At 46.5% G+C, this 24101-nt stretch overlaps 1 protein-coding gene across 3 annotated transcripts in view; it reads right to left on the bottom strand.

Annotated features, from left to right (window-relative positions):
* Window positions 1-716: 716 nt before the first annotated feature.
* The window catches only part of ADAMTS18 (ADAM metallopeptidase with thrombospondin type 1 motif 18), a 524586-nt gene continuing 501201 nt past the window's right edge, over window positions 717-24101 (bottom strand). For all 3 annotated transcript variants that reach the window (XM_069652914.1, XM_069652924.1, XM_069652934.1), the window contains 2 exons: window positions 22467-22614; window positions 717-5578 (listed from right to left, as the gene is read on the bottom strand). In XM_069652914.1, coding sequence (XP_069509015.1) covers window positions 5460-5578; window positions 22467-22614 — 267 coding nt within the window. In that variant the 3' untranslated portion in view covers window positions 717-5459. The remainder of the gene's footprint in view (window positions 5579-22466; window positions 22615-24101) is intronic.

The following is a 24101-nucleotide window of genomic DNA, read 5'->3' as shown; positions in this document are numbered from 1 at the left end:
TTGTATATAGCATGGCCTTTTAGCTCATGGACTCAGCTGTAATTAACACACAGTGGAATGACGCTGCCTTTTCAAATAAGCAAACATAGGGCCTCATTCTGAGATTGGAGGTAGTCATGGCGCTATTTGCGCCATGACTGCCTCCAATAACGGTACCGGCACCGGTCTCGTTCAATGGGGACTTACCGGTGTAGTCCGACCTTTGCAGGACTGGTAAGTCCCCATTGAAAAAACCATTCCCCATTCCCATTTCCGCCCCCATAGGGCTCAATGGGAATGGGGAAGTAGCTAATAACGGAACCGCAATTTGCTGTACCGTTATTAGCTCTGAAGTCCCTTAGCGGGTCCCGTCCATAACGCCTAGTAAAACCAGGCATTGAAGGAGGGATCCGCTAAGGGACCTCGTAGTAGGGCGGTAAGGGATTACCGGCACCAGTCTCCTTAACGGTGCCCGGTGTCCCTTACTGCCCTACTCATAATGAGGCCCATAGTTTGCACTTGCACAACTAGAATAGCGGCAATAATGGTGCAAATCGCATGGTAAATGTGCATACCCAGTCTAAACCTGCCGAAACTGCCCCACATCTTCCCATTGTTCCCCTTCCTGATACAATGGACAATATTGCACACTTAGGTTAGCGAGTCCCCCATCACCTGTTCTGACAGCTCTTAATTCACACTGCCATACTTCTGGTCAAGGACTGCACAGTTGCAGCCAAAGAGAAAAGATACTTTTATTGTCAAATGTATAAAATAATTAAATATTACACATATATTTTGCTATTTTACAACATAGTCCACATGTATTTTACTGTCCTTTTGCCACGTTGGAAGTGATATACAGTACGAGAAAAGCTATGTTTTAATAAATACATTTTTTTTTACATCAAATAAAATGACACCATTTTCGAAACAGAACATTGCTCTTTTCCTAGAAAAGGCTCGTGTGAGACCACAATTCAAAGATAATTTATGACAAGGCAGACCCAAGGAGCCCGACTTAGACGTTTTCAGTCAGCATTTCCTAAAATATCAATGAATTATATGTTCTTTTTCATTTAAACTGTTTAAAACAGAACTGATCATTTGCACTGACCAATGCCTAGCATCATTACTGCCGAGCAGGATAATCATAGATGAACATGAAGCTTCCCGAAGCTGAGCTTCCTTCAGCAAAATGCATGTGGGATTGGGCGGAATTGGAAAAATGTGTCTTTTAAGCCACTCCCCAAGAAAATTGCAGTAGTTTCTGCCCTGCCTCGGTTTTGGCAAATTCACTTCACACTTTTCGCCCTTTTCAGCATATTTTTGAAAGCATTCATTCAAAAGCCAAGATTGCACTGCATAGTTATGCAACACTCATAGCCGACGTGGATTGCCTCGGATCCCGGTGAATATTAAAGTCATTGTTACAACATGCCCAGAGGATGGAAATATGTGCTTGCATAGAAAACGACGTACACATTCGCCGAGCACGCCTGACATTTATAGAAAATGCACTTTAACGTTTTTGGGAAGACTGACGTCTCATTGCAACGAACCGTACATTGGAATGCCATTTAATGTGCATATGTCACCCAGCATGATGCCCTTAAAATGTGATTGTATATCTAACACATATTGCTAGGTCAGCTTCAGTGGGAAAAAAGTAATCGCCTGGCAGCCACTCTGCCTTCCCAAGACTGCTACTGTGCCAGATGCTTCCTGTCCCTATCGTGGCAGACTGAGCAACATGTGATGCTTCAATTGCCTATTGTGGCAGACCAGGCAAGTTGGGACTCATCTTCTGCCTATCGTGGCAGACCAAGAAATATGTGATGGTTCGTGTGCCTATCATGGCAGACCTAGCGATATGTGATGCTTCCTGCGCCTGTCGTGGCAGAAAAAGCAATATGTGATGGTTCTTGCACCTATTGTGCCAGACCGAGCAACATGTGATGCTTCTTTTGCGTATTTTGGCAGACCGAGCAAGTTGGGACTCATCTTCTGCCTATCGCGGCAGAGCGAGCAATATGTGATGGTTCTTGTGCCTATCCTTGCAGACCGAGCAATATGTGATGCTTCTTGCTCTTATCGTGGCAGACCGAGCAAATTGGGACTCATCTTCTGCCTATGGTGGCAGAACAATCAATACGTGTTTTACATGAAAACAGAGTTGAAGCGTATCACAGTGACATATATACACATCAAATGCCATGATTACGTTACATCAATTTCATGGAGCCCACAATATACATCAGTTCCAGAGTATTATTGAGTCGCATAACTTGTTGCTGTTTTCTATGGCCGTGGTGTTCCTGGCTCCTGATAACAGATGTCTTTCAGGGGGCCTGATCCGAGAGAAGCAGCTGGGACTGCTACTTCAAAGGTGGGTCTGCACTCTGGGCCACTGGCGTAAACACAATCAACGTTTGCTTGCACTGCGATAAGGCACTGGGTCAATATTGTGTTGCAGGCCCCTGCATTGCACCCAGTGTGGTGGGATTTCTTTCCCCCACTGCTAGTTCAATTGGTCCTGCATTGCTTTAGTTAAACTATATTTGAATAAGGAAGTGCATTGACGAGATGATAGTTGCACTAGTTATGAGTGCAAGACCATGGACCTAAATGATGCGTTCAAAGATGATCAGAGTTTCTCTTTCACTTGGCTCTTGGTGTATGGAGACAGCATCGTCCACTCCGAAGGCACAGCCCTCAGTGATGAGACAGAGAACCCCCAATTTCACCCGTGCACATTATCGAGCAACGCTGAAATGAGGTTTATGAATGGAATGGTTAGCATAAAGCTCCCTGTAAGAATCCTCAATGTTGCGGGTGATTTGTGGTGTCCTCGGCTCCACTGCCATTCAACTATGTCACGGTGAGTGGTGAGTTTGATTGCATTTGGAAACGTTACTGAACCCCAGCACCACTTGAAGAGCAGTGAGATGTCCACAGTAAAGGAGATGTTTGCAGGTCAGTACGTAGAAACCACAGCACAGTCTATGAGATAAACAATTAATAAACAAGCAAAGGGAATGTGGCACACTGAAGATTCAAACTTCGTTTGATTTTTCCATAATCTCAATTGCATATTTTAAAATGAGGAATATAATTTACATTTGAAAAATTAACAATATTCTATATAGCTTGCTTTTCCAGCAGCAAGTATTACACAAAGCACAATTTTCTATGTACCTTATTTTCATTCTTATTTTCATTCTGGTGGTGGTGAATTCCCCCCCCCCCCCCAACCCCCATACGCCATCTGAAATGTCTCGAAATCACTACATAGATTTTGTTGAAAGTTGGATAATTAAACTGCATATTTGCACGCAGGTAACACTCCAGGGTTCATTCTGCCCAGATGACAATCTGTGGATTACACTGACGGTGTGGCCTCCTTGGCCAAAGCTCCTTTGTTGTTCAAATTCAAAATTGTTCTGAAGAAATTACCTCAGCCAAATCCAGAAATCTCCCCATTTCAATGATCACCAGTGTCACTGAATAATGATGGCGTTCACTCTCTCCATTTCAGTACTTTGAAGAAATCCAAGGAGAGACACACAACAGTTTAGGAGCCATGACAAGGGAGTTCATACGCACGCTTCAGGTCTCGCCATGAGCAGGTGATGACAGCCTTGGTGAGATCGAATCATCCACATTCCCTCAAATAGACATTCTGCTATCATGGCTCAGATAGTCCAAGCTGTAGAGGTGGAATACGTTCTTCTACCCGCATGGCTGCCGAATGGGCCACCTCAAGAAGCCTTTTTGAAATAGTGCTACAATATTATCGATCTCTGCGGCTGAATAGGGGAACAGAGAGGCAGTTGATGCGTGTGCTGATACGTGCAATGTAATTCGTGCACAGTCTGGGATTGTTAGATGATTGTACAAATGCAACCATGTTGCCCTGAAATAAGGGGGCTCTTCATGCAAACCAAACAACTACATTTACAGCAAGAATAGAAATCCATCCCACAAAAGACTGCAGTTAGGATTAAGTTTCACGATAATCTTAAACCAGGCCCAAAGTTGTTTGTGCAGTACGAGGATATCGGAATTGTCCCAGTGAGTAAGCATCTACATGACATTGTCCCCCGGTTGAAATAATTCGAAATTTCGAAGTAATGCTTCTGCCCAATGTGATGTTGGTTGAGTTTCACTTTCATGACGTCAAACATCTAACCTTTTTCGATAATGTCACTAAATATTTGGTTAATCAAATGGTCTCATCGTGTAGCACCTTGAGGCATCCAAGCCTGCTTTGTGTTGTACGGTTAATGTTTCTGAATAAACAGCTGCGTAAGGGGAAGGGAGTAGGTTTATATTGATATCCAGATGTAGCATTGCATCTACAGATTCATGAGAATGTTGTTTCCATGGTTATAGGTCAAAGGATCTAAAAAAAAGGGTCGAATGACAAAAGAGTCGAGGCAATTCGACCGAAAAAAAGGATCACATTTTTTTTTGGGGGGGGTCGGAGGGGGACCCCCCCAAACCACCGTTATTGGGGTAAAAACACCCTTTTAAAGCCACACTAGAGCAAACAATATATATATTTGAAAAAAAAATGTGATCCTTTAGTTTTCGGTCGAATGTACTCAACCCTTTTGCATTCAACCCTTTTGCTTTCGACCCTTTAACTGGACACCTGTTTCCATTATGATATTGGAAGCGATTTTTGACTCCACATTGTCAACTAAATGGGAATTCCAGCACCCACTCTGAAAGGTTAATGACTAGTGAACTTTATGATTTATAATGTATTAGAGATGTCCAGAAGCATAAAAAGCATTCACCTTTCAAGTGATGAAAGATGTCCATAAAATGTCTAGATAACAAGTGAACTATGTTGGTAGAAGTGGGGATGATAGTGTCTGCGGCAATGCAGAGAATAACTTTAAAGAAAAGGGGAACTCTTATCTCCACCAATTTACACGTTAGCACACATTTTAATTCGAGAATGCAGATTCCAGTACCCTAATGTGTATACATTGCAGAACACACATTGATGCTTTGTCTCTTGAACTTTACGCAGTGCAAATAATATACATATACATAAACATGGTTACTTCCGCCTCGGGGTTTTCAAGTGCTGGGTAATATCCTCGAGCTTCACCAGTGAGCAGGTTCACAATGACAATATGACCTGGGTCCTGATCCCCTCCTGCATGATGCTGCGAAGGGATCCATCACCAATTGTCCCTGCACATGGAATTCAGAATGTTTTATTTCCACTGGAAATAGCCCTAACGAGGATTTGCAATGTCTCAATGTGCAAGCCGGCATCTGACACAACCGTTAAGAATGCCCGGCATGTGCCATGTCTCATGGCATTTTTCAGAACTGATCACACTTGAGTGTCCCATCTTTCAGTTGTTGGCATTCCCTGGCATGCAGCACTGCTTCCAGACATCAATCTTGGGCAGAGCAAGAGCAGATCCATGACACTGGTTGGACAGAGTGCTACCTCGCTAGAGGTTTTTCTTTGTGCATGATTTGCAGCATTGCGTGCCATAGAATTTGTGGTTGCAAACACCATGCTGAGGGACCAAATGGCACCAGCTGAATAAATCAACGCAGGATGGATCTTCTGGAATAGAAACACAAAATTATCTTTAGGTTTTCAATTTAAATTTGTTTGACATTTTGTCATGTGGCACATACTTTTAAAACAACCAATGAACTGGTTTAAGCAAACACGTTGGAGACTATGCATCTACTCATTCTCTCAAAAGGCTTTACATCCACCTTGCTGCCCTTCCATTCAAGCTTAAGTGCAGCACTTAAATTACAATCTGCTTCGTCGCCCACCTACCTATATTTTATAACCATTCAAATCCAAAAGAAATATACCCAAAAGGGTCTACTTGAAAGCTCAGGACACAGAACATATTAGCTATTTGTTAAATTACATTTTGAAAAACATGTACAGTATTAAAACTTGCAGGAAAAACACAAGCCAATGATATAAAAAATAGTTCTTCATACATTTAATGCAAATCAGTTTGTGCAAACTATACACATCACAAATGAAAAGTGCATCATACAGGGACAGCAAATACAATATTTCTCAATCCATATAGTGTTAAAACCATTTCCCATAACATTTCGATATAAGGGTACTGTATCCTTATCTATTTGGAACACAACATAATAAAAACAATAATTCATACATAAAATCCAAGTCGGTTTGTGCAAACTATGCAAATCCCAGATATAAAATGCCTCATACAGGAGCAGATGGACAGCGCAGACAGAGCTATTACTCCTTACTAATTTTAAAGAACCATACAATCCATTTAATGTGAAACAATACCCATGGCACTTATATCTGTAGATTCTAAACCCTTATCCTTTTACAAGCGCAAAAAACACTTACAAACAACAGAAACCCTATTAATTGTAGCCATTCATATAAAGTTAAATACTACAATTGAAAGCTTTGAAGAAGGACAAACAAGAATACACTATGACTAGGACATTACTAAGGCATTAAGCTGACAATACGAGCAGTTTGTGTCTTCAGCATCATAGTCCTCCTTCTCCAAACTATGTGTAAATTACAGCACACAGAGTGGACTGCCAGGCTATTGGAGACATTTCGACACAACATTACAGCCTCATTAATTGTTCTAATTTGTCTGATCACAAATAGAGGCTTAAAAAATTGGAAGATTCTTTTTACCATTAAACATTAGGACAACAAATCAATCACTGCACCCCTATAATTCACCAGGCTTTCAGTCGACCACAGCCTTACTACATGAATGTCTAACTCTAAGAAGACCTGCAAGCTTGGAACACTTCTCGGCAGCCCTAGTGCCTGCTTAATACATTTATGTTCAGCTACTGACAGGGAGCTACAATTTACACGCCCCCAAAGCTCTTAACCAAACAGTGCAGCCTGTCTGCCCTGTAAGCTATAGACATTTAGCAACACCTTCTTGGGTCCACACAAAGGATCATGATTAAACCTCAATATTGCTCCAGAATACCTCTTTAAGGACAAGCTTGATTTGTCTAACTTGGCAGTCCAATGACAATTGTCTGTTGCCCTCAGGCCCAAATTATCATAAGTGTTCACCTGTTCAATTGGTTCCCCCTCTAGCTCTAGCTTAGTCCTGGCTTTACGTTTTGCCTGATTCCCCCTGAACACCAGGCTCTTTGCTTTGCTGACATTTATGGATAACCCATTCTCTTTACAAAATCCAATAAAACTGGCCAACTGTGACTTCAACCCGCCGAGTGTAAGGGACATCTTGACCGCGCCATCAGCAAACACAAGTATTGGGATTTTGTTTCCTGCTAGCATCTGTTGGGGAATACAATAATTTCTTGTAGATCCCATTGATGAATAAGCACAACAACGTTGGGGTGAGAACACAACCTTGGCTTACTTCCATCTCAATCCCAAAAGGCTTGGTCGTGCTCCCGTCGAGTTTGCATCTGACCACGGCCACGTTGTTTCCGATAGAGACCATTGATGGCCCTAAGTAACAGTCGGAGGATATTCAAACCTTACAAAACCTCTGACAGCCTAGCCAATGGGACTCTATCAAATGGCGTGTTAAGGTTAATGAAAATGGTAAAAACAAGCATTTTCCACAAGATAACATACTTGCTACAGACTAGTTGAAGGTTCAAACTTTGATCAATAGCGCTTGTATTATATTGGAAACCAGCCTGTAGATGTTGAATGCCATGATGTTCCTCAATCCATGACTTCATTACAGCATTGGCAAAAATCGACCCACTTGCGTCCAGCAGAGATATTATCCTGTAATTATGGGGTAGATCTCTGTCCCCCTTCTTAAATACAGGAACATATTCTGCATTGGTTCACAAAGCCTGTACTATATTGAATTCCAGGATTTCATTGAAAAGGTTTACCAAATACGGCACCCAACTCAAAGGTTCAGTCAAAAAGAAGTAAACTGTGGTTTTATCCGGTCCTGTGGCTTTACCAGACTTTTGCAACATTAATGCCATCCTGACTTCTTGTTGTCTGAGGATTAGAAGTGTAGCTGAAGCCTTTGCAAGTCCCAGGGCATGTTCATCAGAAGCCTGAATCAAAACCCACATAACTGTATTGTCATGGTATAAACCTTTAAAATGATCTCACCAAGCCAGTTCTGTAATACACCCAGAAAGCGATACCTGCCAAGCCTCCAGCTCCCACTAATTTCCCAAAACCCTGACTGTCTTTAGACCTTATAGCAGAGATGATATTATCCCACACATTGATGTCATATTTATTCTTTTTAATCACCATACGTTTTCTATATGTCGCCCTAGACGCCTGAAGTGGCCCCCATCCTTATTCGCTCTATGAACTAGCAGGGCCTTTACTTGTCTGCAATCTCTATCATACTAGAGATTTGTTCGGAGACATGTTTTCTCCACACATTTAGCACTAGTAACAAAAAATGTACCCAAACTAGATGTAATTTCAGCATGCTTGCCTATTATGATATTTGCAGAACAATCCTCCCCTGTTAGGACTGTTTCAAGTATTGGCAAAATAATGCTATAGGCTTATGGGAAAATGTTTGCAGTGTCAATTTTGGCCCACTCTACTACACATCTCGCATGACCTTCAACTAAAATGACAGAACCCTCCTTAGCTCTACTTATGGAACCAATGCCAAACATGGAACTACAAGCAGACAACACGACGAATGGTGGTCGCTATCGACTCTAGGTGAGATCTCAAAGTTGGTCAGAAGAGCCCAACATTCAACATTCAGCAATGTGAAATCAATTCAACTATTGCTCAGTCCACTTTCCAAAGTAACAGTGACTGGGCTATCCTTGGTAACCTGCCATTACAGGTCCTCATGCCACAAGCCTACAGAAGACTAGCTGTCTCTTTGTTATATTGTCCCAATCCCCAAGACAAATCTTCATGTTCACAAATATTCCCCATTATTTCCAGTAGTTCAAACTGCAGGTTAATATCCCTGCAACTAGGGACCTCTGATTGAATGGTCTTTTTCCTCTCCACCAATCTAGCCTATCTTTTAAAATGTGGAGAATCCTCATGTCGTCTGTCTTACATGGGCGATTATAAAGATTAATAAGTAAGATGTTCCCTCCCCCCGTCAGTCGAAATTGCAGTTCCAAAATGTCATCACAGTCATTATCTGCACTCCCTACAGTCATAAACAATGGCACATTCACCCAAATTATAATATCCCCTCTCGGCCTGCCACCCCTTCAATGACTGGCTGAATAGGAACAAGTAAGGTCACCCTGAATGTGTGGAACGTCCAGGGCCCAGGTTTCTTGTTGGAAAATTCGGTCATGGATGCAACTAAATCCTAACCATTCTTCATATTCGAGGTGCCTACTAACCCCTGATATGAAAATCCACACCACAGGCCCTGGCTGGGTCACCAAAGGAGGGCATTCAATATCCCCCAGGGGAATGATCCCATGTTCTGGGTGCACAATCTGTCAATTCATAACCTCTGTATTAGAGATCAATGCATGCACCACAGCATCATTTGCCCCACCAGCCCCCATCCAACCATATCTTTTAGCTCCTGAGTTAATTCCCTCAGTAGAGTGACATAGCATCCCAGTGGAACTCTCCCTCCCCCCAGGACAGTCTGGTTCCCTACTAACCAATGCTGACCCGGGGTGACTGCTATTATTTCCCCTTCACTCATCACTACATTCACTTGCTTTTCTGAAGCTTCTGCGGACCCCCTCTATCGATGCTAGTCCATCCATTATTCTTCTTACCTAAGTTGGAATGCTAAACCTTATGGCAATTTCCAGTCCATTGGGCAGGAGAGATCTTTGCTCCATCGCTAGGCATCCATCAATCAACTCTTAGGATTCCAATACAACGTTGATGTAATCCCACTGACTATTACTGGGCAAGCAAAACATTCACAGAACAGAACATCCCTACGTATAATATAATAGAACAACACCCCCACTTGGATCTAAACCAGTGTTTCACTTTATTTGTGACTGAATCCCTAGACTTATAGTACTTACTATTCACCTTGGGAACATTCACCAAAAACATAGACTTCCTTCCCACCTGATCACTGCCAGGCTCATTCTGCATTAGTGAACACACCATGTAGTTCTGCTGCTGTATGCAGCCAAAGGGATTTCCATTACCAAAATTACGGCCATGACCCTTTCAATGTCCTTCACAGGGCTCACCACATCGCTCCCCACAGCACTAGCTGTTGAGTTGATTGTTTCTTGTACCCGGGGTGGCCTGATGTCAATTGGCCCCCTACCCATACACCCCTGTAATACTGTGATCGTCTGGCAAGTACATCTAGGTCCCGGCACAGAGCCTCATTTTCTGCTCTTAATTGAGCCATCAAGGGATACAAAATGGGCGATGTTTGTCACATAATTGAAATCACACCACCCTGTTTTTTTTCCATGTTCATCAACTGTATGAGGAGAGAGTTACCAGTTTTGGCACCTCATAACCTGGAAGAATTTGCCCCACCTGTAGGAGTGCCGGTAATGAAACCACCCGCCTCTGAGTTTCCGCTGCTAATGCTCTCAAATCTTCTTCCTTCAATGCACCAACCCAAGAAACACCCACTATTGCCACATCCTCTTCCATTCTGAAAAGCTTATAGTCTTATCTCTAGCATATCTTCGGTTAAATTTGCAACACATTTATACAACATAGTTCCATAAATCTCCCTAGTGTCTTCAGCCCGCTGCTGGACTTCTTCCCCAGGCCATCAATATGATACAGGAGACTTATAATCTCATTAACCATCTTGTTGGCCTCCTCAATATGTTTAGTGATTTTGGCAGATTTGGCAGATTTGTTCCCCTCCTTTCCAATCATCAGCGATTTAATTGCCTTTCTTTTCACCATATTTAATATTTGTTGTGGCTACCTTAATAGTTATGAAGGAACAAGTTACTTACCTGTAACTGTTGTTCTCCAGCATGGGTCTGGCATGGATTTGCATGCTCATGAATATTCCCCGTCGTCAGGCTGGGAATCTTCGGTAAAGAAGAAATCAGTATCAGTTTTGTTTCTGATCTGTCTTTCTTAGTAGTAACCAATCACTCATCTCTGGGTCATACCGCCCCCAGCCAATGACTGCCCTCTCCCTAAGCCCCGCCTCTGGCAGCCATCCTCAGATTTGGTAGCACGCCAAGTGGCAGTATGACCAAGTGAAGAGCCGCAGAGGGGTAGGTGGGAGGGTTCGCATGTGAATCCATGCCAGACCCATGCTGGAGAACAATAGTTACAGGTAAGTAACTTGTTCCTTCTCCAACATGGGGTCTGGCATGGATTCACATGCTCATGAATAAAAGAATACATAGCAGTATACACATGCACAACCACGGGAGGTGGCAACAGGCTCAACATTAAGCAATACAACAACTCAACATTAAGCATCTCTTACCTCCTCACCAGGCTCACCTTAAGCGAACAGGTTGCGCAGCACTGCTTGGCCGACCCTGGAGTCCCGATCGATGCAGTAGAATCATGTGAAGGTGTGCGTCGACCTCCACGTAGCAGCCCTGCAGATGTCCAGCAGGGGCACACCAGACAGGAACGCTGTGGTAGCAGCGATCGCTCTGGTCGAAAGGGCTCTCGGACAGCCGGGCAGCGGTCGGTTTGCCAACCGGTGACAATGCATGATGCAGTTGGAGAGCCATCTGGAAATGGAAGTCTTCGAGAGAGCCTTCCCTTGATTCACAGACCCAAAGTTCACGAATAGCTGTGACGTCTTCCGAAAACTCTTTGTGCGGTCCACGTAGAACTTCAGCGCTCTAGCTACATCCAGCGAGTGCAAAGTCCTCTGGGCCGGCATCGAAGGCGACGGGAAGAAAACTGGTAACACAAAGGGCTCGTTAAGGTGGAAGTCAGACGGCACCTTGGGCATGAAGGAGGGGTGCGTCCTAAGCACTACCCTTGTGTCATGAAAAGTCAAGTATGGAGGCTTGCAAGATAGGGCCTGAATCTCTCCCACTAGTCGTGCAGAGGTGATGGCCATGAGGAACGCTGTCTTCCATGACAGGAACTTCAAGGGAGCCGAATGCATAGGCTCGAATGGGGCTCCCATGAGCCTGGTCAGCACCACATTAATTTCCCATGCCGGGACAGGAGCCTTCACCGGCGGGAATGAACGGAATAGTCCCTTCATAAATTCCTTTACCAGGCAATGAGACCACAAGGACGCCCGTCCCGTAGTCCTGATATATCGGGAGATGGCAGCCAGATGTATTTTTATGGAGGCGTGGGCCAGTCCAGCTTTGGCCAGCGACAGTAAGTATAGCAGCACTTGAGGGGCCGTAATCCGTAGAGGGTTAATCTTCTGTGCACGGCACCAGACAGAGAACCTCTTCCATTTATGACCGTAACACTTGGGAGTTGAGGACGCCCTGGCCTTTGCAAGAATCTCTCTGCAACCAGCCGGGATATTGTACCCTCCAAACTCTAGCGCTGCAGGAGCCAGGCCTGCAAGTTCTGCGACTGTGGGTCGTGGTGTAGAATGGCGCCTCCTTCTCTGGAGAGAAGATCTGCATCTGCCAGCATCCTGACTGGCGGAGACGTTGACAAGTCCAGAAGGGCCGGGAACCAGACCTGCCTCGGCCACGCCGGTGCAACGAGGATCATCCTGCACCTGGACTTCTTGAGCTGGCTGATGAGGCGGACCAGCAATGGCAATGGAGGGAACGCGTATAGAAACAGGCCGTCCCAAGGGAACGAGAAAGCATCGCCCATGCTCCTCGCCTGTGGGAACTTGCTGGTGAACCTCTGGCACTTGGAGTTTGCCGCCATCACGAACAGGTCAATCTGGGGTTTGCCCCATCGTTGGAAGAGTCGATCCACTTGATCCTGGCGCAGTTCCCACTCATGGCACGAGTGCAGCTCCCTGCTGAGTGAGTCGGCAATGGTGTTTTTTATTCCTGCCAGGTGGAAGGGAACCAGAAACATCCCCTGGGCGACAGCCCTGTGCAACAGATCCTGGGCCTCCTTGTATAGGGCTGGGGATCTGGTGCCTCCCTGCTTCTGTATGTAGAACATCGTGGTGGTGTTGTCGGTGAAGATCCTCACCACTTTGTCTTTGAGGGATGGGAGGAACGACTTGAGTGCCCATAACACTGCATGGAGCTCCAAGATGTTGATGTGAAGAGACCTCTCCTCCGGGAGCCAAAGGCTTCTTTCGTGGAGATCTCCGGTGTGGGCCCCCCAACCCTCCAGAGAGGCGTCCGTAGTCACCGTCTCATGAAACGCCGGGGTTTGAAAGTCCGTGCCCGTCATGAGGTGAGCCCTGGTGCCCCACCATAGGATCACCCGACGGAACTCCTCGTCGAAGGGGATCCTGTCCTCGAAGCAGCCCCCCGCCTGAGACCAGCGGGCGTCGAGGAACTTCTGTAGCGGATGCATCCGAAGTCTGCAAAGGGGTACAAGGTAGATGCATGAGGACATCATCCCGAGAAGGGACTTGATGGACCTCACCCTGGCCACGTCCGTGGCTAACAGTCACCGTACCTTGCCCAGGATGGTTTTGGTCCTCTCCTCTGAAGGGGAGGCCAATTGCTCCACTGTATCGAGCTTCGTCTCCAAAAACAGTGCTACTTGCGACGGAACCAGGTGGGTTTTGGGGTAGTTGATGGAGAACCCCAGCTCCGTGAGCAACCGGATGGTCCTCGCTGTATGATCGACGGCGAGTTCCCTTGACCTTGCCAGGATTAGCCAGTCGTCCAGGTAGGGGTAGACGTGGATCCCCTGCAGGCGTAGGAAGTAAGCATCCTCCAGGTCCAGCGACGATAGGAAGTCGCCTTCCTCCAGCTGTCCCAGTACATGCTGGAGGGTGACCATCCTGAATTTCTGCGCCTTGATGTATTTGTTTAACCGATGCAGGTCTAGGATGGGGGGCCAACCGCCTGTCTTCTTCCTGACGAGGAAGTACCTTGAGTATACTCCGGAGCCCCGGAGCCTCCTGGGGACGAGCTCGATGGCACCTTTCTTGAGCATCGCCTTTGCCTCCAACAGCAGTTGAGGGACGTGATTCTCCTTCCTGGCCACAGGAGGAATGCGAGGGTACTTCTTTAGGAATTCCAGAGAGTGCCCATTGGCCAGGGTGTCCAACACCCAACGATCGGTGGAGATGGACTCCCACACCCTGACGAACTTTGTCAGTCGGCCTCCCACTGGGGTGCTTCGGTGGGGGACCGACCACCCGGCCGGGTCAGTCTTGCTTGGAAGCCGCCTTGCCTCCTTGGCCTCCTTGGCGACGATGGCGGGAACCCCCTTGCTTGCCACAACCTCTGTAGGCCTCCTGGGAAGAGGAGCGGGCCGCCTGGCGGTAGGTGGAGGAGCCACCGCTGGATCCTTTGGAGGCACCCTGTCTGCCTCCAGAGCTCCGAAAGGGCCGTCGCTGCTGAAGCACCCCAAGGGCCCGGGCCGTCTCCGAGTCAGTCTTGATGGCCTGTAGAGACTCATCCACCGCCTTACCAAAGAGGTTGTTGCCGTCGAACGGCATGTCAAACACTCTGGCCTGGACATCCTGGCGAAGGTCTGTCGCCTTGAGACATCCTCGTCGTCGGAGGCAAACTCTGTTGCCCAGTTGGCGAAATCCGGTATCGACAATGGCCGTTGCCACCGTAATGGCGTGATCCGACACCACCTCGCCCTCCTGCAGAATTTCTAGGGCCTCCGCCCTTTTGTCATCAGGCAGGAAATCTAGCAGGGGAGCTATCTAGACATTGGCCGCCGTAATCGTCGTCGCCGCCGACGAGATGACTCGTCATCCCATAGAGTCCAACTTCTTACCCTTGCTGTCCGGCGGGGAAGTGGAAGTTGAAGCCGCCGCGCCTGCTGCCTTCTTGTTAGCCGCTGCCGAGACGACCGAGTCTGGCGTGGGCTGGGCCCGGAGGCACAAGGGGGGGGCATCGGGGACTCGGTACTTCTTCTCGTACCTGTCCCTCTTGGCGGGTGTCGTGGCAGGGTTCTTGAGGACAGGCACCACGAGGACCGTCTTCCTCTTAGCCTCTCGTCGTTGGTACAGAAACCCCTCCTTTTTCTGTTATTCAGGGCAGAGCTGGAAGAGCTTGGATGCCCTGGTTATCATGGCGTGGAAAGAGCCAACCTCGTCGGCTGGGGACGCCCGCGGGGGGGTGACGACGGGATGTCTGCTGTGTCATCGCCGCCATCGTCATCTGTCCCCGTATCCATCGCCGTATCCTCTCCCGGCGAGGGGGATGAGGGGTCCGCCGCCCTCACGGGGACGAAGGGCAGAGAAGGGTGGACTCTCCTCCGCTTGTTCGGAGGGTTTCCCGACGGGCCTAGTTCTGGATCCTCCGTCGGGGTCCATGGTAATCTCGTCCTTATCTCAGTACATAAGGATTGGATTGCCAACAAAATGGCCGCTGAGCTATCCTGGGGCTCAGGCAATGGCTGCGACGGATGGGATGGCTGCTCCACTGGGCCCTGTTCGTCGTCCTCGTCACTATCAACCGTCCCCTGGGATCAAACCTTCTCGAACCTCTTGTTGAGGTTAATGAACCTCTCGTTGAGGCCTATAGACCTTTCTTTGAGGCCCCTCTCGGTCTCCACCAGTTCCTCCTCAGAGGCTGATTCCGAGTCTGTAACGACCACCGGCCCCCCCTCTTTTTCAGCCGGGGGCTTCACGGGGGTCTTAGCGGTGGGCTGGAAAGAGGATTCCCTCCGCGGCGGCAGATATACTCTGGGCCCAGATGCCGTTTCCATTGGCGTAGTCCCAGCTGGCTCTGCCAGGGTCGCAGAGACCACTTCGGTAGAGGCCTTAGCCGGGTGGATCAAGGCCCTCACCACCTTAGGTGCGTCCTGGGCCTTTGCCTTGGGGGGAGGGTCAACGCCTCGCTCCCCCTTGGACATCGACCGGGTCCCCTCCAGCGGCCTACCCGGGTTCTCAGACTTCCTCTTCCCCGAACCAGAGCGCTGGCTCGTGGTGGAACATGCCGGGGAAGTAGCGCCCTGCTTGGCAACCGAAGAGCCCAACCTTTTGGCGCTCCAATAGCCCGCAGACTCGCGGTGCTTGGCCTTCTGTTGGGCCCCCGTCGCTGGGGCGCCCTCAAAGGATTTAGAAGCCTGCTCAGACTTCTTCTTCGACCTTCTCACTTGCTGTGCCCTTCTCCAGCCAGGTGGCGAGACGGGAACGACGATCCTGTTTGGTCCGTTCCGAAAGGTTCTTGCAGAACACACAGTCCTTGCCCACGTGCGTCTTGTCCCCATGGAGGCAGTAGAGACATCGCGAATGCTCGTCCTCCTTGAAAACGTTATATAATCCGCATCCAGGGCAGTTCCTGAACTGCTTGGATCCGGGCGTCAAGCTCCCTTTGTCCTGGGCCATGTCCGTTGAGGTAGGCCGCAGATCTTCCGGAATTCTCCAAGAAGTGTAAACTCGACAAAAACTTCACCCTTGAGGGGTGTAGAAGAATTCCGAAACGGGTCCCCATTATTGGAAGTGGAAACGGTGGAGCTTGAGGCTCAATTAAACCAAAAAATTAGATAATCTCCTGAAAAAGCGTGAAAACGCAGTAAAAAAAACTCGAGAGCTAAACACGAGGGCTCCCAACACCTGAGTGTGCGGTAAAAATCTGAGGATGGCTGCCAGAGGCGGGGCTTAGGGAGAGGGCAGTCATTGGATGGGGGCAGTATGAACCAGAGATCAGTGATTGGTTACTACTAAGAAAGACAGATCAGAAACGAAAATTATACTGATTTTTTTCTTTACCGAGGATTCCCAGCCTGACGACGGGGAATATTCATGAGCATGTGAATCCATGCCAGACCCCATGCTGGAGAATGTAATGCAATAACAATAAAAACATCAAGATAGATTGGTAAAAATACTTAAAAATACGCCAGCACACAGTCACTATGGGAGCACACATGGGGCACAAGCAGCAACCCAAAAGGTTTTGGTAAATCTACAGTTGTTGAGGCAAGTATTTTTAGGCAAAGTCAGACGACCCGCATCCTTAACCCTAATGGACATGAGGAACAGATTTTACAGATGAAGACGAAGCTTCGACGAAAGCTTCGTAGTCAAATCGTTTGGCCAAGTAAGTCACCTTGGATGGAATCAAACTAACAAACTGAGTAGGTCCCAGTTAAGGTTCCAGATGTTTAAAATCAAAGCAACAAGAAAAGAGTTCCTCAGACTCAGACTTCCCGCAGGTAGAAACAAATAGGAACATGATTGCGATGGCAAGCCATTTGGTAAACTGGCATAAATTGTAGAAATATAACGCCAAAAACAATTATTTCCTCCTGACCCATCTGAGGCACCACAGGCCATGCACCCTATAACTTGCGTCCACCTTTGACTCAGGAAAGGTAGGGAGAATAGAAAACATAGAGAAACTGATATCATAGAAACACCTAGAGCTCGTACACCCTGTGAGTGCTAACACCCACCCCACTTAACCCGAGCGGGCTTCACCGCTGCGGGATCAGCTTTTATAGATGAAGGCGTGGCTCCAGCCTCATAGTTTGCTGTCCTAGTGCAGGTGATATGAGCCGGTACCCTGTGAGTGCTTACACCCAGCACCCTTAACCCCAACGGGCTTCATCGATACAGGGAAAGGGAACAGCTTTTATACATGAGGGTGGGGCTCCAGCCTCGTAGTTTGCAGTCCCAGAACAGGTGATGTGAGCCAGCACTCTTTCAGTGCTAGAACCCAGTGCCCTTAACCCCAGAGGGCTTCACCACTGCAGGGAAAGGGAATAGCTTGTATACATGAGGGTGTGGCTCCATCCTCGTAGTTAGTAATCCCAGTACAGGTGATGTCAGCTGGCACCATGTGAGTGCTGGCACCCAGCGCCCTTAACCCAGCGGGCTTCACCACTGCAGGGAAAGGGAACAGCTTTTATAGATGAAGGCATGGCTCCATCCTCGTAGTTTGCAATCCCAGCACAGGTGATGTGAGCCGGCACCCTGGGAGTGCTAGCACCCAGCGCTCTTAACTCCAGTGGGCTTATTTAGATTGCTATGTTTTGGACGGATATTTATAAATTAGTTGCTAACTATTTCAGTGGCGGCTAGAGTTGCACAATGACTGTCGCGTGAGTTGACTGCATAGGGCACTCGGGGACCACGGGGGCATGGAATTCGCCAGTTTTAGGTAATCAGTGTTCATCCATGAAAACTTGCATTTTCTGTGACCTTTCAAGTCCCCACCAGCACTTGTTGCGGGTCAGAGGTGCAGCAGAGTAAAGCCAGTTTCAAAATATGGGAGAGGTGGATGACAAAGGTCAAGTATCTGGTCTGAAGATGTTGGAATCGCCACATGGCATGTGAGCGGGTGTACCCCATGAACACTCTAAATATCACGGCAAGACAAGTCTAGTACTCTTCCTGAAGCAAACATGTTCCAGCTGAATCCTTTCCTACACTAGATCAAATGTTCTACCACTAACCAGCGCCCCTTACCCTCCGCTCCCCTTGCCCCTCAGCACCTCTTGGACCCCACGGCCCTCTTTCCACCAGGTCCATCTCAGTGAAGGCGACATTTGGACTGTTAAAACATTCTGTTTAGATATCCGAGTGCGTGTGGGCGCACACTATCTTACTTTTTATATTGTACAATGGACTATTAGATTCGTGGTAAAAAAAAAAAAAAAATCAGAGCTCTCCGTTGTGTCTAGAGGCGATCAGCCTTTCATTTACATTCACCGGCATTGGCAGATGCGTCCCCATGGCAACAGGACGCCTCATGAATTTGCCTTTGCGACTGCACTCTCTTCAGTTTTTAGAGGCGATCAGCAGCATTTCTCACACGTTACACAGAGCAACTCTCTTCCAGAGGTAAGCGCCGCCAGCACCCTGCGCCCCCGTTTTGATGTTTTCGAGTCCCCCTGACTCCTCCTCACTGCAGCCTGTTTTACTGCCATTACAGGTGCTGCTGTCAGTTCCGTGACACGAGCGCATCCACCATTTGCCCTGGATCGCTCTGGGAGGTAAACAGAGTGCTGTTTAACCAGCCTGCATGCTGCTTTATGCACCCTGCCGCTTTAGGCCACAGACTCCCACTCCCTTGTATTGACCTGAGCACTGGTGATAGACAGAGAGGCACATGGATCCCGGGTTTAGGAACCATGGTCCACTCCAACATGTTTGTCCACACCCACACTCCTGTGTATCCCTCTCCTTCCCCCCCGCCACCCACCCCACAAGACCTTGACACTTCCCTACCCAGGTGAACAGGCACCCCAATTTACGTGTACCCACTAAGGAACTATTCTTTCTGGCCTTTTATATTAAGGTTTCCAACCCTCGCCCTTTAAGTAGGGAGATTCAGGCCTCGGGTCTGTTTTTAAACCCCCTGTCTCTCTCTATCCTTTTTGTCTCCTTACAGGGGACGCATGTACCGTACACGGGTGCTTCCAGTACAGAAATGCTATGATAAGTACAATTCATTTTTCTCTTGAATATTGGTCCTGAAGAAGATGGCTCACTCATCTATTGCCATTGAAACCGGTCGACCCTTGAGGTCATGAGGGCTCTCATGACCTGCCAGATATCTCCTATGAACATTAAGAGATACTGATTGCAGTCACTAGATTGCACACTCACATATATGGAGTGAGTGCTTTTTATAAGAGCCATTTTAGCTTTTTTTCTTGTAGTAGACAGTCCGACTGTATCTTACTGCATTCCACCAACTAAGACCCACGGGCACAATTAAATGTCTGCACTTAATTTGGAATATATTGAGTAAACCTGGCCTTCAGGTTGCCACCACGTAAAGCTGGTTCCGACAGAATCTAATACACAGTTCTGTCCGTTGTTGCAATAGCCAGTCGGAATTGTTCTGAACTGATGTTATAGTGCTTGAAAAGGTATATGCCACCATCATAGAAGGTTAGGCACAGCTCTCTCCTCTATCACTTTTGAATAGGCGTTACACCACACGCCACCTAGGGTGAGGCACCCCCAATAGGGTCAGGATGTCCTTCCTCAGGGATAGCTTTTCGCTTGGTTGTCCCCCTTTTTCATACTGTATGTTTATGTAAGATTATTTAAAACACTGTATTTCTGAATAACCTCTCTCCTACTGAAGCGTTGAGATGATAACAGCCAGTGAGAACAAATTCCATTTGAATGTTATGCTCTTTGGTGAGTCAAAAGAAGGGCACAGACTCTCTGACGGTATGGTATACAATATGTTATTAAAGTAAAACTATAAGGCCTAACTTTCTCTATCACTTTGAGTGGTCCTTGCCTATGTCACTAAGATGCTCATCAGTCAGTCGTGAATGTCCAAAGAATAGGCGTTACACCACACGCCACCTAGGGTGAGGCACCCCCAATAGGGTCAGGATGTCCTTCCTCAGGGATAGCTTTTCGCTTGGTTGTCCCCCTTTTTCATACTGTATGTTTATGTAAGATTATTTAAAACACTGTATTTCTGAATAACCTCTCTCCTACTGAACCGTTGAGATGATAACAGCCAGTGAGAACAAATTCCATTTGAATGTTATGCTCTTTGGTGAGTCAAAAGAAGGGCACAGACTCTCTGACGGTATGGTATACAATATGTTATTAAAGTAAAACTATAAGGCCTAACTTTCTCTATCACTTTGAGTGGTCCTTGCCTATGTCACTAAGATGCTCATCAGTCAGTCGTGAATGTCCAAAGAAATAAGTCAACTGACCAAACAACCCTAACTCACCCTAGTACTATGAAAACTAACTTAGGTCAGGAGAACAGCTCCCTTCTCTGAGGGTTCTTCTAGTATCAGTCTGTAGGATTTGTTTAATACATAATCCTTGAAAAGTCCCTTGTGATCAATCACTGTAGTTCTTCAAATGTGTGATTGAGTTTTCCCTCCTCTTTTGGAGGTCTTTTATGAGATCTATATTCCTGATGTTGGTCTCAGCGTACCCTTGGAACGTACTATTGCTCTTGCAGGCTTTCCGACCTGGGCAATTATAGTTCGGGTTGTTTTGGATTACTTTAATTCTTTTATGGCTCAATTAACTAGTTCCTCTATGGTCTGGTTCATAAAGTTCTCTCTCTTTGGCATTATTATCTTCTTGTACAGAATATCAAATTATTTTCCCCTTTTTCCAGTGTCTTCTTAGCCACTATTCGTCTTTCAGATTTGAAATAATTAGTTTCTCTTGTGTCACAACATTTTAACTTCATGAGTTTCAAGCTTAACTTAGCCTTTTCCCGATTTCCCAGTTTTTTTTTATCCAATGTTCATTTCTCTCAGTATTCAGATTTTCAATAACTGTTTCTCTTGTATCACAGCATTTCGAGTTAATTTGCTTTAAGGTTAACTTTGTCTCATGGCTTCTACTGAGACAAGTTACTTGTGCAGTATAATGATTCCCACAGGGCCTCCTTTGCTCGTCGTTCGCCCCGTTACCTTTGCTTTTGAAGAAGAACTTCTTCAGGTAAATTGTTCCTGTGGGACCTCCTCTCTTGCCATGGACCTCTGCCGCCTAATGTTCTTCTCCTTCCTGGTCTCCCGTTACCTAGACGGGTCCCGGTGCTCCGTTGTGTGACCGGGCACCATGTGGATCTATATAGGCAGTGGTATCAGCAATAGTTTGCGGACGGGCTGTCCACCACGGATCCTCCTTTGTGGTCTCACCACCACCTCCGTCCAGGATCCTGTCCTGTCAGCTTCTTGCTGTTTTGGTCCGCTGTAGCTCTGGCATTCCACTCTTGGGTACCGAGTGAGTTTGAAACTCACAGGCTTCCTGGCTTCCATCCTCTCCAGGTGTTATGCAGCTTGGGTCCTTCCCAGGCCTGCATATGCATTTCACTCTCCCTTCTCTCTCCTTTCTCTCACTGTGGCTCCTAGAGTGCACGCTGATCCACATACTCAGCCCAGTGGATGGGATATTTTGCTTCATAGAGGCACCTTGTCTTTCCATAACATAATGGCATCAAGAAGGTGTTTTTTCATCCAGTTCTTGGTAGATGAATTCCCTTAATTTGTCACAGCTGGCACTCCAGGACCCTCTGGTACGGCCAGCAGTGAACAACATTTAAAACAAATAAATAAAATAAATTGTACATTGCTGATGATATTTATTCTATAATATGGCCCTATAAAATATATACTGAAATGCCAGCCAGAAATTGATGCTCCCATAAAACATTGTTCATAATCTGAGACTTTAGGTCAACCACAATGGTACACAAAGGAATGATTCTTCATGCAGGATGATGATGTTCAATTTCACTTATGCTCAGATGTGGACCTGAGCATGCTGTGCCTAGAGAGCTAAGCTACAGTTCACTAACCTGACCCTGCGAGGATTAAGCATGTCTGGGGTTGCTTGTGGTGTCATTGGAAGGACATTCCTGGTCAGAACCAAATTTATCAATTTCATAAAGATTCATGTTTCACAAGAGAAGCACAGTTTAAGTACTTTAGACGCTAGCAGTACCACTTGGGTTTATCAGTAGCATAAATGTAACACCTAGAAACTTAAGAATTAGATTCAGTTATTGTTTACCTTTATTTTTGATGACAGGGCAAAACACAGTATTACAGGCTTTGGATGAAGCTGGCTTCTGTGCAGGCAAACATCCAGATGACGGTCTTCCCTGCTGCAGACATTGTACAGCTCGCGTTTGCACTCCCCCGCCACAGGTTACTGTGCACTGCAGAACAGAAGAAAATAAACCATACAGCCTTCACCCTTTTACATCCAATAATAATTGAGTGATAAGTAATCGGAATTCTGCAAATTCAATCATTCTGTAACTGGCTTTAAACACAGGTGAAATGTAATATAATTGTGCCTATTAATCAAAAAAGGGTTTCCCAGGACATATTATTTTCACATAACTTCTTCTCTTGCACAACTATTTTATAAGTTTCTAAATATAGATAAAGATGATGTGTTATGAAATGTGTCTTTGTATATTTGGAGCCAGACCAAACAGTAACAACATACCAGCTCAACATAGTAAACCTCGAAAACGCATGCATCATCTGACCAGTAATAAATAACCTCTAGATTTTACAATTGAGGTTGTTCTGCCCCTGTATTAGTGAAAAGTAGCAAACACATTGGGCCTCATTCCGAGGTTGGAGGTAGTCATGGCGCTAAAACCAGGCGTTAAGGAAGGGACCCCGCTAAAGGACCTCGGAATAGGGCGCAAAGGGCTTAGCGGCACCGATGTCCTTAACGGTGCTCGGTATACCTTTGCGCCCACCTCGTAATGAGGCCCATTGTTTCAAGTGCAGAAAATCTACAGCACAACAAAGGAGGTGATGGCTGGAAGGTTTATTATTAATCTTACCCTTTGGCAACCTCCCCCCAGAGCATAGTTCTTCAGTCTGCCATGCCGTTAGAGCACGGGGAAATACCCTGTGCAAATCAGGCTTGGTCCTCTGCCAAAAGGGGCAGGCGACCCCAAAATGCATGCTCACATCCCTTTTGCAGGAGACCAGAAGCAACCCCAGACATGTTTCACATTCAATGCGCATCATCAGTGAGGAGTAGCTTGGGTCTCTACGCCCAGCAGGCTCGTGGACCCACGTATGGGCATACTCGTTCCACTCAGGGTGACTCTAGCACAACAAAAGAGGTAATGGATGGAAGGTTTAGAATTAATCTGAACCTCTGTGACCTCTCTGGGCAACCCCCCAGGCTATCGCTCTTCTGCTTGCCAAGTCAGTACAGAAAGATGAAAGCATATGCAAATCACACAAGTAAAACAAGGTAGTGAGCTAATAGACGGACCCTAGTGGCAGACGCGTGTGGCCTGCAACAAGCGTACCCAGATCCAACCAGCAAATTATATATTGTTTTCAATGTTGCCATTAAAATCAGAGATTAGAAATATTTTAGGGATGAACAATAAAATATAATAACATGAAATATTATAATATTATGCATAATAGACAAGACACAATTCTTGAAGTGTTTTTGGCATAGAATTTAAGGGTTAGGACGAAATTACCTAAGTAGGGGGTCAGACCAAAAGTCTGACCCCCATTTATTTGCGTATGTATATGTAGGGGGGTAAAGTTAATAAAAATGTATAGGTGTAAGGTGGGGAGGTCTGGGGGTCTCCCCCCACATATAGATATGCGGAAAAAATGGAGAAAAAAAAAAGACTTTTGGTGGTCGGACATTTGA

The sequence above is a fragment of the Ambystoma mexicanum genome, chromosome 1p (genome assembly GCF_040938575.1).
Source record: "Ambystoma mexicanum isolate Mex_15411 chromosome 1p, UKY_AmexF1_1, whole genome shotgun sequence".
In the NCBI taxonomy this organism is placed as follows: Eukaryota; Metazoa; Chordata; class Amphibia; order Caudata; family Ambystomatidae; genus Ambystoma; species Ambystoma mexicanum.
This window is presented reverse-complemented; position numbering and strand designations above follow the sequence as displayed.